The sequence below is a fragment of the Moschus berezovskii genome, chromosome 10, assembly GCF_049115385.1.
Source record: "Moschus berezovskii isolate FMDL1 chromosome 10, NW_MosBer_1.0, whole genome shotgun sequence".
Taxonomy (NCBI): Eukaryota; Metazoa; Chordata; class Mammalia; order Artiodactyla; family Moschidae; genus Moschus; species Moschus berezovskii.
The window spans coordinates 27,714,870-27,729,580 of NC_142469.1; the positions used below are offsets into that span (position 1 = coordinate 27,714,870).

General features: G+C 37.9%; 1 protein-coding gene and 1 pseudogene across 6 annotated transcripts in view; one reads left to right on the forward strand and one right to left on the reverse strand.

The window, feature by feature from the left end:
• The window catches only part of DOP1A (DOP1 leucine zipper like protein A), a 119,010-nt gene that overhangs the window by 36,632 nt on the left and 67,667 nt on the right, over nt 1-14,711 (forward strand). For all 6 annotated transcript variants that reach the window (XM_055433739.2, XM_055433742.2, XM_055433741.2 and 3 more), the window contains exons 4-5: nt 11,171-11,341; nt 13,832-14,021. In XM_055433739.2, coding sequence (XP_055289714.2) covers nt 11,171-11,341; nt 13,832-14,021 — 361 coding nt within the window. The remainder of the gene's footprint in view (nt 1-11,170; nt 11,342-13,831; nt 14,022-14,711) is intronic.
• LOC148776293 (acyl-protein thioesterase 1 pseudogene) lies at nt 7,817-8,556 on the reverse strand (annotated as a pseudogene).

The window sequence follows — 14,711 nt, forward strand, 5'->3', positions numbered from 1 at the left end:
TTCCCAGCCAGCATCAGGGTCTTTTCCAGTGAGTCTACTCTTTCTATCAGATGGCCAAAGTAGTGGAGCTTCAGCTTCAACATCAGTCCTTCCAATGAATTAAATATTCATTCAACCCTGAAGGTTGAATTGACTGGTTTGAACTCCTTGAAGTCCAAGGGACTCTCAAGAGTCTTCCTCAGTACCACAATTCAAAAGCATCAGTTCTTTAGTGCTCAGCCTTCTTTATGTTTCCGCTCTCAAATATCCATACATGACTACTGGAAAAACCATAGCTTTGACTATACAGAACTTTGTCAGCAAAGTGACATCTCTGCTTTTTAATATGATGTGTAGGTTTGTCATAGCTTTCATTTCAAGGAGTGTGTGCTGCACTTAGTTGCTCAGTTGTGTCCGACTCTTTGCGACCCCATGGACTGTAGCCCATCAGGCTCCTTTGTCCGTGGGGATTCTCCAGGCAAGAATACTGGAGTGGGTTGCCATGCCCTCCTCCAGAGGATCTTCCCAACCCAGGGATTGAACCCATGTCTCCCACATTGTAGGTGGATTCTTTATCATCTGAGCCAGCAGGGAACAAGTGTCTGTTAATTTCATGGCTGCAGTCACTGCACACAGTGATTTTGGAACCCAGGAAAATAACTGTCACTGCTTCTACAATTTCTTTTTCCCATGAAGTGATGGGACTGGTTACCATGATCTTAGTTTTGTTAATGTTGTTTCAAGTCAGTATTTTTACTCTCCTCTTTCACTCTCATCAAGAGGCTCTTTAGTTCCTCTTCACTTTATGCCATTAGAATGATATCATCTGCAAAGTCTCAGATTGTTGATTTCTCCCAGCAATCTTGATTTTAGTTTGTGATTCATTGAGCCTGGCATTTCGCATGATGTACTCTGCATATAAATTAAATAAGCAGGGTGACAGTATACAGCCTTGTCGTACTCCTTTCCCGATTTGAAACCGTTCAGCTATTCCATGTCTGGTTCTAACTGTTGCTTCTTGACCTACAGGTTTCTCAGGAGACAGGTAAGGTGGTCTGGTATTCCCATCTGTAAGAATTTTCCACAGTTTGTTGTGATACAGTCAAAGGCTTTAGTGTAGTCAGTGAAGCAGAAGTAGATGTTTTTCTAGAATTCCCTTGCGTTCTCCGTGAGCCACCGATTTTTGGCAATTTGATCTCTGGTTCCTCTGCCTTTTCCAAACCTAGTTTGTACATCTGGAAGTTCTCAGGTTACGTACTCCTGAGGCTGAGCTTGAAGGATTTTGAACTTTACCTAGCTAGCATGTGAAATGAGTGCCGTTGTCTGGTAGTTTGAACTTTCTTTGGCATTTCCCTTCTTTGAAATTGGTATGAAAACTGACTATTTCCGGTCCTATGGCCACTGCTGAATTTTCCAAATTTACTAACATATTGAGTGCAGCACTTTAACAACAGCATCATCTTTTAGGATTTTAAATAGCTCATCTGGAATTACGTCACCTCCACTAGTTCTGTTTATAGTGATGCTTCCTAAGGCCTGTTTGACTTTACACTCCAGGATATCCAGCTCTAGGTGATGGACCACACCACTGTGGTTATTCATGTCATTAAGACTTTTTTTGTATAGTTGTTCTGTGTATTCTTGCCACCTCTTCTTAATCTCTTCTACTTCTGTTAGGTTCTTACCGTTTCTGTCCTTTATCATGTCCATCCTTGCATGAAGTATTATCTTGGTATCTCTAGTTTTCTTGAAGAGATCTCTAGTCTTTACCATTCTAGTTAATAGTTTTCTTGTATTTCTTTGCATTGTTTACTTAAGAAGGCTTTCTTATCTCTCCTTGCTATTCTCTGAAACTCTACCTTCATTTTATATTTCCCTTTGTCCCTTGCCTTTCACTTCTCTTCTTTTCTCAGTTATTGGTAAAGCCTCCTCAGACAACCACTTTGCCTTCTTGGATTTCTTTTTCTTGGTCATGGTTTTGGTCAGTGCCTCCTGTATGATGTTATGAACCTCTGTTGATCATTCTTCAGGCACTCTGTCTACCAGAGCTGATTCCTTGCATCTATTTGTCACCTCCACTGTGTAATCATAAGGGATTTGATTTAGGTCATACCTGAATAGCCTAGTGGTTTTCCTTACTTTCTTCCATTTAAGCCTGAATTTTCCAATAAGGAGCTCATGATCTGAGCCGCAGTCAGCTCCAGGTCTTGTTTGTGCTGACTGTAGCAAGCTTCTCCATCTTCAGCTGCAAAGAACATGATCAGTCTGATTTTGACACTGACCATCTGGTGGTGTCCATGTATAAAGTTGTCTCTTGGATTGTTTGAAAAGGGTGTTTGCTGTGTCCGGCATGCTCTCTTGACAAAACTCCGTTAGCCTTTGCCCTGCTTCATTTTGTACTCTTAAGGCCAAACTGGCCTGTTATTATGGATCTCTCTTCCTACTTTTGCATTCCAATCCCCTGTGATGAAAAGGACATCATTTTTTGGTGTTAGTTCTAAAAGGTCTTGTAGGTTTTCATGGAATCTGTCAACTTAAGCTTCTTTAGCATCAGTGGTTGGGGCATAAACTTGGATTACTGTGATGTAGAATGGTTTGCCTTGGAAACAAACCAAGATTCTCCTTTTGTTTTTGAGATTGCACCCAAGTACTGCATTTCAGACTCTTTTGTTGATTATGAGTGCTATTCCATTTCTTGTAAGGGGTTTTTGTCCACAGTAGTAGATGCTACGGTCATCTGAATTAAATTCACCTATTCCAGTCCATTTTAGTTCACTGATTCCTAAGATGTCTGTGTTCACTCTTGCCATCTCCTGCCTGACCTCATCCAGTTTACCCTGATTCGTGAACCTAACATTCCAGGTTCCTGTGCACCATTTTTCTTTACAGTGTTGGACTTTACTTTCACTACCAGACACATCCACAACTGAGCGTCATTTCTGCTTTGGCCCAGCCGCTTTATTCCTTCTGGAGCTATCAGTTATTACCTTCCACTCTTTCCCAGTAGCATGTTGGACAGTTTCCAGCCTGGAGGGGCTCATCTTCTGGTGTCATATGTTTTTGCCTTTTTATATGATTCATGGGCTTCTCATGACAAGAATACTGGAATGGGTTGCCATTCCCTCCCCCAGTGGACCACGTTTTGTCAGAACTGTTCATTATGACCCATCTGTCTCTGGTGGCCCTGTACGGCATGGCTCATAGCTTCTTTGAGTTGCCCAATCATCTTCACCACGACAAGACTGTGATCCGTGAATGGGTTTGAGTCAATACCTTTCACCAATTCTGGAGTCTTTTTATATTGCCTTTACTCCATATCTTCTCTTCCTTTTTAGGAGCTGTGATTTAAAATATGTTAGAACTTTTCATTCTGGCTTCCCTGTATCTTATCCTCTCTTTCCTTTTAGTTTGATGCAGTCCCACTTGTTTGTTTTTGCTTCTTCTGCCTTTGCTTTATGTTTCCTGTCCCAGAATATCATTGCCAAGACCAATGTCAAGGAACTTTTATGTGTATATTCTCCTCTGTTTTATAATTTCAGGCCTTATATTTGTCTTTAATCCATTTTGAGTTAACTTTTGTGAAAGGCATGAGATAGGGATCTTATTTCATTCTTTTACATGTGCATATTTAATTTTCCTGTCTCATTCTTGACACTGGCGATGCAGATAGCCTTTTGAACATTTTCATCAGCCTTGTCATGAGTTTATCATACTTGTTAGTCTTTTTAAAAATAAACTTTTGATTTCATTGATCTTTTTTACTGTATATGTTTCTTCTCTTTAAATTCCTCGTGGATGTTTTGAAAGTCAGTAATAGGTATTTTTAATAGTGATAATTACTACTCTATTGAAGAGCACTTTAAAAAAAAATGAGAATTGTTCAGTGTTACATGTAATAACTGACAGATTCCTTCCTTAGGGCAAAATTTTTCTATACAACTCATGCCTGCTCCTTTTTAAACAGAAAGTTTATCTTAAGAAACAACTATTTCACAAAGTTGCAGTGTATCTAATTTTATTAGCAGTATGTTATATAAGAAGAATAAATTAATTCTAGAATACTATGCCTAAATATTAAAAAGCAGAGACATTACTTTGCCAACCAAGGTCCGTCTAGTCAAGGCTATGGTTTTTCCTGTGGTCATGTATGGATGTGAGAGTTGGACTGTGAAGAAAGCTGAGCGCCGAAGAATTGATGCTTTTGAACTGTGGTGCTGGAGAAGACTCTTGAAAGTCCCTTGGACTGCAAGGAGGTCCAACCAGTCCATTCTAAAGGAGATCAATCCTGGGTGTTCATTGGAAGGACTAATGCTAAAGCTGAAACTCCAATACTTTGGCCACCTCATGCGACGAGTTGACTCACTGGAAAAGACTCTGATGCTGGGAGGGATTGGGGGTGGGAGGAGACGGGGACGACAGAGGATGAGATGGCTGGATGGCATCACCGACTCGATGGACATGAGTCTGAGTGAACTCTGGGAGTTGGTGATGGACAGGGAGGCCTGGTGTGCTGTGATTCATGGGTTCACAAAGAGTCGGACACGACTGAGCAACTGAACTAACTAACTGGCAGACATTCTTACATACACATACCTTATGAAGTAAAATTGTCATTCTGTTTTTTTTAGAGTATAGCTAATTTAAAAACTAGAATTTGTATTACATTGGTTTAATTTTTTAGTAGTTTAACCTCAAGGTTTATGCTTTAGCATAATTAAATACAAATACTTCTAAAGTTCTGTAGCCTATTACATGATAAAACATACTGTGTCTTCAAGTTTATTTTTTTAATGTGATATTGTACACTAAGCCAGAGAAGGCGATGGCACCCCACTGTAGTACTCTTGCCTGGAAAATCCCATGGACGGAGGAGCCTGGTGGGCTGCAGTCCATGGGGTCGCTAAGAGTCGGACACGACTGAGCGACTTCACTTTCACTTTTCACTTTCTTGCATTGGAAAAGGAAATGGCAACCCACTCCAGTGTTCTTGCCTGGAGAATCCCAGGGACCAGGGATTCTGGTGGGCTGCCATCTATGGGGTTGGACACGACTGAAGTGACTTAGCAGCAGCAGCAGTATACTAAGCTGTCACTAAGAACACTAGATGTGCAATTTGAGCCCCATAAAATATTAAGTGGGTATGTAAAGTAAACTTTTGCTAATGCAAATCCTAGAGAGGGATTTTAGAGCTGACAGCATTCAAGTGGCAGAGAATGACTGAGATCAACCAGTACCTTGTGAATAATAAGTAGGGAAAAGGAACAAGACCATTCTATGAATATTTGCTCTGTCCTATCCAACTCTTTGTTACCCATGGACTGTAGCCTGCCAGGCTTCTCTCTGTCCATGGGATTCTCCAGGCAAGAATACTGAAATGGGTTGCCATTAACTTCCTCCAGGGCATCTTCCCAACCCAGGATCGAACGTTCATCTCCTGTATCTCCTGCATCCGCAGGCAATTCTTTATCACTGAACCACCTGGAAATATTCATGGGAAACCTCATGAGTATTTAGGAGTTACGTTATTTAAAGGGCAGGTGGACGAAAGTAGTCAGTGGAAAGGAACGAAAGTCAGAGATAGAAAATGTACCAGGAGACAGAACTCACCTGAAAGTCAAAAGGGGAATGAGTTTCAAGAGAAAGTTGTGGTGAATAGTATCAAATACTGCAGACAAATGAAACAGTCAGGACTGAAAGTAGACCAACAAATCTGGCCTTTAGTAGAGAATGGTGATGATATTGAGCACAGTTTTAATAGAGTGGGTAGACATATCAGAAAGTGATAGATGAAAGTGGATTTTTTTGTTTTTTCTCCAAAAGTTCAACTTCAAGCCAGGAAGTAATTAAGATAAAGATTTTAGAATTTTGTTGTCATTTGTTCTCTTTTTAGAATCATTGGGAAAGATTTAAGCACAGTTGTCAGTGGAGGAAGAAAGAAATTACATGAAAGAAAAAGTATGGTGGATAAAGCAGGGACCCTGAGGCAAGGTAGCTATGAAGAGGCTGCTGCTGTAGTTTTAAGTCACACTATACCTAAAGTTGAAGGCAGAAATATAAGAAGTTGAGGGAGTTCCCGCTAGATGACCTCTGTTTTCTGTATAAAGTAGGAGCAAGGCAGATTCTTAATTCACTTATTAAACATTTTGTAAAGGCAGGACTTGGTTTTAAGGTCTTAGGATACAGAAATAAAGAGAGTCATGGTCTCTTGCCTTTTTTTTTTTAAGTCAGAATTCAGTTGTATTTCACATTGATAGAAACCATGCAAAAGATTTACATTTTCTCATGTTACAGTGCAATGTTTCAATTTAATATTTCTTGCTGTAAATTAGATCTCACTGATTTGTGTCAGTGAAGCAACAGTTCATATTCTTGTAGGCAAAGTAAAATGACTTAGTGATTGTTTAAAAATTGTAAATCCAGGCATAAATATATGGCCTAATTATTAACATCATCTGTAGTCCGTACCAAATCATTTCTGTCATCAAGTAGCACCCATTTGTGAAGATGCAGTTCTTACATTGTTCTAATCAGTTGGAATTCAGCAGAAAAATTAACAACAGTTCAGAAACATCAAGCATACATTTTTGCTGTATATTAAACTGTGTGGGAACTACACTATTTGTATTGAGTTCTAACTAAACAAATTTACCCAGAAATTTGTTTTCAAGTAATTTTAACCAATAATATGAAAAATCTATTTGAAATCAAATAATTGCTACTTTTATGTTTGCACACAAGCAAACTTCAAAAGAGCATCTGACTACTTAAAAATTTCAAATTAGTCCATTGGCAAATAAGAGTAAAGCAAAATTTTTGAATTGTTCATATCCTGCTGTAGTTGCTTTCAAACCTATGTGCAAAATAAGTAAATTCTATGCTATGAGGAGAATCATTTTAGAACAAATCATCTTAGAAATTACAGTTTTTAAGATCAGCCTTAAATATCCCAGAACATTCTAGACCTAATTATTCCTAATTATGACCTAATTATTCTTTCAGTTAATTACAAGAAAATACAACCACAGAATTATGCTTGTTACCTGGACTGAAGATTCTGGTAACCCTGCAGGTCTAAACTGTGGCTAAAGGTCCACTTTAAGAAGTAGTATAGAAACTCTGAAAGGATGTCCGGTTTCTTTCTGTCAATATAAATATATTTTCAGTTCCATCATGTGTGTGATCCAGAATGTTAAATTACAGCACATATTGACAGCAGGTTTCTGTGGCAAAGAGGAAGTATTTGGTCTGTTGTAAAAGATAAAAAAGAAGGAACACATTTCTTTTCTAGAGAGAAAAAAAGAGTATTGAACAAAGTATATTCAGCAAAGAAAAAGCTGTTCCCCAAAATAAAAGAGAGTCATTAATTGAAGAGAGCAATATTGCTCTTTATTGACACTTAGAAGCATTATCCCTTTTATTAGGAATAATGTAATAGCACCTCATTCTTATTATGCATTATAATCATTAGGTATATATGAACACATATATAAAAATACAGATACTGCATGGTGACTTGGCAGTTTGGGGTGTAAGCCCGTAGTTTTAAGTCACCACGCACATAAACTATGTTTTAACTGCTCATTTATATCTGAACAAGTTTTCGTTAAGCGTGCTAATAATTTTCAAGTGATGTAATAAAAAATCTGGTTGCAGTATTTTATTATTTTGCTGAATTACATTTGGGAGAAAGAAGCTGGCTGCTTCTCTCTCTATTTTAATACTAGTGTATTCAATACTAGAGTATACTGCTAGTTTAATACTAATGTCTCATGGATTATATCATATACAAATACGTATGTAGAAACTTCAAAGATCATGCATTTCCCATAAGGAGAATTTATTTAGCCTGTGTCATTGGTGTGTATTTGCAAAACATTTTAACACTGCAGACATTAGAGGTTTCAAGGTTGGGCACAGACAGTAGTGTGTATTCTAATAGACGATGCTGGTATGCACTTCTACACAAGGCCTCTTAGTGGCATCCGTCAATGGGAGGTAGGAGTTGACTGACGAACTGCCTAATGTCCATCATCTCCTGTTGACATGAACTGTGCCTCATGCCTCCATAGGTTTTGAAGGTTACATTGGCTGGATTTACCAATGGTTTTAGCTTTTCCGCAGTAAGGGCACCAGACATTAGGGGTACTAAAGGGTCCAGATCTCCACAGCACTGAAGAATAGAAATGTCTCTCCTCAGAGGAAACCACTGATTGGGCCCTGTGGAAAGGAAGCCCAGAGCAGTGACACCAGCCAGCTTCTGCTGTGTGGTCAGAGCCATGTACCATGGTAAAGCACCTCCCTGAGAAAATCCTCCCAAAATAACTCTGTTAGAAGGATTGCTGTTCTTCATCTCTTGCGGAATGCTATTCTTCATCTCTTGCTCTGTCAAAGCGTTTACATTTTCTGCTGCTACTTAATTCCAGTTTCATCCTCCAGTGAATCCAGTGAAAGCCCAGTAATGCCAAACCAAGAAGGTATGACCATGTTCATATGTAACATTACAGGCATAACTAGCGCATGTGGGCAGATGTAGTTGATGTGGGCACTTCTGATCCCGGTGAAGGCTTCTGCCCTGTGTCTCCCAGTCCACAAAGGAAGATCACCGCAGCAGTGGGCCTTCTGGGCAGCGGACATAATGGCAGGCAGCAGGGCCGATATATTATTGCCCTATATACACCAGTCCCACTGATCACGCATCTGAAGCGAAAGTCAGAGCAGGCATCCAGCCAGGCCAAAGGGCCTCTTGCTTTCTGATATTACAGAGTTACCTATCAGAATTAGTCTTTCTCCCCCAGTTTTACTGATAAACAATTGACATATATCACTGTATAATTTTAAGGTATACAGCAAGTTGGCTTGATTTACATATATTGTGAAATGATTACAATAGGTTCAGCGAACATCATCATCTCATTTAGATACAACATAAAGAAGGAAGAAAAGAATCATGGGGAAAATTTTTCTCCTTAGAGTACTCTTAGGGTTTTACTCTTAGACCTTTCCTGTATGTCATGCAGCAATGTTAACTGTAGTCATCATGTTTTACATTACATCCACAGTACTCAGTTATCTTATAACTGGAAGTTGGTACCTGTTAACCACCTTCCTCTAACCCCCTACCCCCGTCCCTAACCATTACCTCTCATAACCACAAATTTGAGGTCTCTTTTTCTATGAGTGTGGGTTTTAGTTTTGTCTTTTTTTGTTAGTTAAGATTCTACCTGTAAGTGAGATCATACAGTATTAGTCTTTTTCTGTCTGACTTATCTCAGTGTAATACCTTAAAGGTCCATCCATGAGGTTGTAAATGGTAGGAGTTCCTCATTTTATGACTGAATAATATTCCATTATATATATAAACAGATAAAGAAGCTGTGATATATATATATATATATATATTCTTTATCTGTTCTTTATCTGTTCATTCATTAGTGGACACTTAGGTTTCCATGTCTTGGCTGTTATAAATAATGCTACTGTGAAAATGGGGTTTCAGATAGCTTTTTGAGTTAGTGTTTTTGTTTCCTTTGAATGTAGTCCCAGAAGTGGAATTTTTAATTTTTTTGAGGAACCTCCATACTGTTTTTCATAGTGGCTGTACCAGTTTGGAATCCCTCCAGCAGTGCACAAGGGTTCCCTTGTCTCTCCATCCTCACCAGCATTTGTTACCTCTTGTCTTTTTAATGATGGTCCTTCCAACAGGCATGAGATGCGATCTCATGGTGTTTTAATTTGCATTTCCCTGATGACTGGTGATGTTAAGCATCCTTTCATGTACTGTTGAACACGTATCTTCTTTGGAGAAATGTCTATTAGGTCCTTTGCCCATTTTGTAGTTAGATTATTATTATTATTTGCTACTGAGTTGTACAAGTTCTTTACATGTTTTGGATATTAACCCTTTATCAGATATATGGTTTTGCAAATATTTTTTCCCATTCTATAGGATGTCTTTTCACTTTGTTGATGGTTCCTTTTGCTGCAAGAAATAGCATTACTTATTATTATCACAGCAATAGATTTACTTATTGTTAGTAAAACAAAGTTACTTATTAGAAATAAGTAAGTATTGGGTACTATGTGAACATTTAATAAGGAGCCTGCTGCTGCTGCTGCTAAGTCACTTCAGTCGTGTCCGACTCTGTGATCCCATAGACGGCAGCCTACCAGGCTCCTCCATCCCGGGGATTCTCCAGGCAAGAACACTGGAATGGGTTGCCATTTCCTTCTCCAGTGCATGAAAGTGAAAAGTGAAAGTGAAGTCACTACCTAGTCTAATTAGGAGATAGTCTGACAGCTTAGGCCAATTCCTGAAAGTCTAGGAGTCATTCAGACAATGAGGAGAAAGTGAGGGAGCAGGGATTGTACCTTTCAGCACAGCATGTGTGAAGGCCTGGGCGCTGAAGAGAGTGTGGAAAGTTCTGAAGTGAACTTGAGAGGAATTGCTCATTGTAGCTGGAGCAGAGGGTGCAGGAGTGATATTGGTGAGCGCACATGGGCTGTACAGAGGTATGTAGTAGCAAGATGTTAAAGCCACAGTAAGCAGTTAGACAATAACCAGCAGGAAACCAGTGAAGGGTTTTATTGAGAACAGCTGCTTCAGAGCAGTACTGAAGCAGTACTGGATAATGCAATGATTAAAATACGATGTTTGGTAAGATATGATTGAGATATCTTGGTGGTCTCTTCTAAGGAACTATCTGGTGGAAATGGAGAGAATTTATTATATTTACAAAAAATATCTAGGAGAATGGCTTGGAGAGAAAACTTGATGACTGATTCCAGTTTAAAGTTTTTTTATTTTTTTAAGGGTCAAAGATCACTCTGAGATGTATAGTTTTTGGTCAAACAGATGGGTTCTGTTGCCATATTTTGAAATGGAAATTACAGGGGAAGGATCCGGTTTTGAGGAAGGGAAAGAGAAGGAATTCAGTTTATGAATTGTGGAATTTGAAGACCTTATGAAACAGCTAGGTGACCTGTGGGTTTATGAGTATGAAGCTCAGATGAGAGACCTAGGTTTGTTTAATGGATATAAAAGTCATCACTATACAGGATAGATATGATTTTAAGCTAAGCAGTATAACTTACTATTTCATTTTTAAAAGATTTATACACACATGTTGGTATATATGAATTAATATTTTGTATTTGTTTTGTCTCTCACTTTTATTTTTATTTTTTAAAACAGTTCTGGACTCTTTCCTCTCCTTGCAAATGCTGCCATGTCAGTGAAACCAACATTGTTGAGTTTGTATGAGATATATTATCTGCCTTTGGGTAAAACACTGAAGCCTGGTCTTCAAGGGTTGCTAACTGGTATTCTTCCTGGCTTAGAAGAAGGATCAGAGTACTATGAGAGGTAAGGTGCTACTGTTATTGCTGCAGCTAAGTAATCAAAGTCATGATTTTGTCAGCAAACATCCTTAAATCATTAATATTAACATCACAAAAACTGATTATTCTGAACACTTTAGTACCTGACCTGAAGATTTTTATAGCAAAAAAAAAATGTTTGTAGTGTATCTAATCTGTGTATCACACTGAAAATATAGCTGAGTAATAAGAATATAGCTGGACTGGGTTCAAATCATAGTTCGGCAGACACTGTGAGCTTAGGAAAACTTTTTCAACATTTCTGAACTTTATTCAGTTTCCTCATCTATTAAAAAAACATACCATTCATTGTGTTACTGTAATATTGAAATTACTTAGTCCAGTGCCTCAGCACATGTAAGTCACTTAAAAAATTTTGACTCATAATTTAAAATAATAATACAGTAGACAGGACATTTAGATTAATAGAAAGAATGGAAGATTGGGCAGTGCACCATCAAGTTTTAAATTGTTAAAAATAGCCTGTCACCAGTTGCAGTATTCTTTCAATAGCTATTGACATGGTACTCTTGATATTTTAACTCTTCAAAGAAAATGAGTTGGTCTGTTTGGAGCTTATTATTATTTCTTTGAAAGTTATAATGGTATAACTATAAGTGTATAGTGGTGGTATACAATGCTTGATAGCATCAAATATCTTTAATATCTCTGTTACTGATATTCTTACCAAAAAGGAAATTATGAACTAAGATGTCAGAAATAGAAAATGCCAAACTTTCTTTATGAGTAGACTTGATGATTTATATTTATATAGCTTATTTAAACAAGTTACTCTATTTTTTGTATGTTCATCTGCTGCCATAATGATGTAGGAATCTAAACCTGAAAATATTGGATCACTCTTATAAAGCTACTTTGAGAAAAAATTAATTTCCGTTTCAGGACAGTTTTAGAAACATGATGTGAGCTTATTTTATTTAGTTTATCAATAAGTTTTGTTTTAAATTGTTCTCTTAAGAGAAGCTAGAATTAATATGATTTTGTAACTCTGCTAGTTACAATTAAAAATTTAACGTGGAGACTTTCCTGGTGTTCTAGTGGCTAAGGTGCTATGCTCCTAATGTAGGAAGCCTGGGTTTGATCCCTGGTCCAGGAACTAGATCCCACATACTGCAATTAAAACATCCCTCATGCAATCAAATAATAATAAAATTTTTAAAAATTTAACATAGAAATTGAATATGATCTTTATGACTATCACATCTGTATCATTTATCTTATGTGTCTTAGTCCTCTCATCTCATCTCATCTCATCCTCTGTCGTCCCCTTCTCCTCCTGCCTTTCCCAGCATCAGTGTCTTTTCAAGAGAGTCAGTTCTCCGTATGAGGTGGCCAAAGTATTGGAGCTTCAGCATCAATCCTTCCAATGAATATTCAGGACTGATTTCCTTTAGAATTGTCTGATTTGATCTCCTTGCAGTCCAAGGGACTCGCAAGAGTCTTCTCCAACACCACAGTTCAAAAGCATCAATTCTTTGGTGCTCAACTTTCTTTATAGTCCAACTCTGACATCCATACATGACCACTGGAAAAACCATGCTTTTGACTAGTTGGACCTTTGTCGACAAAGTAATGTTTCTCTTTTTAATATGCTGACTAGGTTGGTCTTAGCCTTTCTTCCAAGGAACAAGCGTCTTTTCATTTCATGGCTACAGTCACCATCTGCAGTGATTTTGAAGCCCAAGAAAATAAATTCTGTCACTGTTTCCATTGTTTCCCCATCTATTTGTCATGAAGTGATGGGACCTGGTGCCATGATCTTCATTTTTTGAATGTTGAGTTTTCAACCAGCTTTTTCACTCTCCTCTTTCACCTTCATCAAGAGGCTCTTTAGTTCCTCTTAGTTTTCTGCCACAAGGGTGGTGTCATCTGCATATCTGAAGTTATTGATATTTCTCCCAGCAATCTTGATTTCAGCTTGTGCTTCATTCTGCCTGGCATTTCGCATGATGTAAATTATGTAATATGATTTCCAAGAAAAGGAAATATCCTTTAAAATTTTGTAGAAAGTCAACAGAAGATATGTTCTTCTATGAAAAAAGTGAAAGTGAAGTCGCTCAGTTGAGTCCGACTCTTTGCAACCCCATGGACTGTAGCCTACAAGGTTCTTTACTATTAACTAAAGTGTATATGGGTTTAGCAATTCCTTGAGGTAGATGGGACTTGCGGAGGTGTTTTTGTTGTTACCTTTTTTACAGATGAGGAAACTGGACTCAGGAAAGACTTAAGTGATTTCCCTAAATTACACAGCTAGTCAATGGTAGAACCAGAACTTATACCCAGTCCTCTGACTCTGACCTGTATGATTCTTCCCATCCACCCCACTTGTGTCCAGGGCAGAACATACGACTACAGCAAGGATGCTTTCATACATTCTGGGAGAGTATAATGGTTTATGCTTAACAGTGTGAAGCTAAATGTTTCCCTTTTTAAAACACTTTATTTTGTACCTCAGAACAAACACTTTACTGGAAAAGGTTGCTGCTGCAGTGGACCAGTCAGCCTTCTACAGTGCTCTCTGGGGTAGCCTTCTCACCAGTCCTGCTGTGCGTCTGCCTGGAATCACCTATGTTCTTGCCCATTTGAACCGGAAGCTTTCCATGGAAGATCAGCTTTATATAATTGGCAGTGATATTGAGCTAATGGTAGGTCTACACGTGTTTGCTCATTTAACTAATATTTCTTTATAGCCAAATACTGAGAATCATGCCACAAATGATGTTCTTATTTTCATGAGGCTTATATTTTTCATCAAGGAAACTTAAAGACCAAAATAGTCACACTATTGATTTGGAAAATTGCCAGTTTTTTCTTTTTCACAGAAAAGGGATTGTCATTTATATGTTATCTTCATTATCTGTCATTCAGGCAAATAAATGGTCTTTATTACCATGTTGCTAACTGATCAGATCATTGTTTACATAGCCACATTCATTTTATTATTCTAAAGTGAACCTTCTCTTGGATCATAGCTTTCTTCATAGGAAAGACAGATTTTAGACCAAGTAATAGCCAGATTCTGTATGGAATTTGTGCAAAAGAAGGTATCAATAAAGCAGACAGTGAAATATAGTTGGAAAAAATCACATCAATTGCTTGCCTATACTTTTTAATTTAAAACTTAAGAACAGAAGGAAACCATTTATGCCTGTAGAGTGTGTACTCTAAAAATGAACAATGAATGGAAAAACAAGAAAACCCTAGAGGGTCCTTTTGAAAAGTTTCAAAAAAAACTTTGTGATTACTCATCCTTTACTTTCTCCCCATGTGATTATGAACTGACAGATATTTATACATATCTTGGTTATATTAAAGTATAATTAACATACACGGAA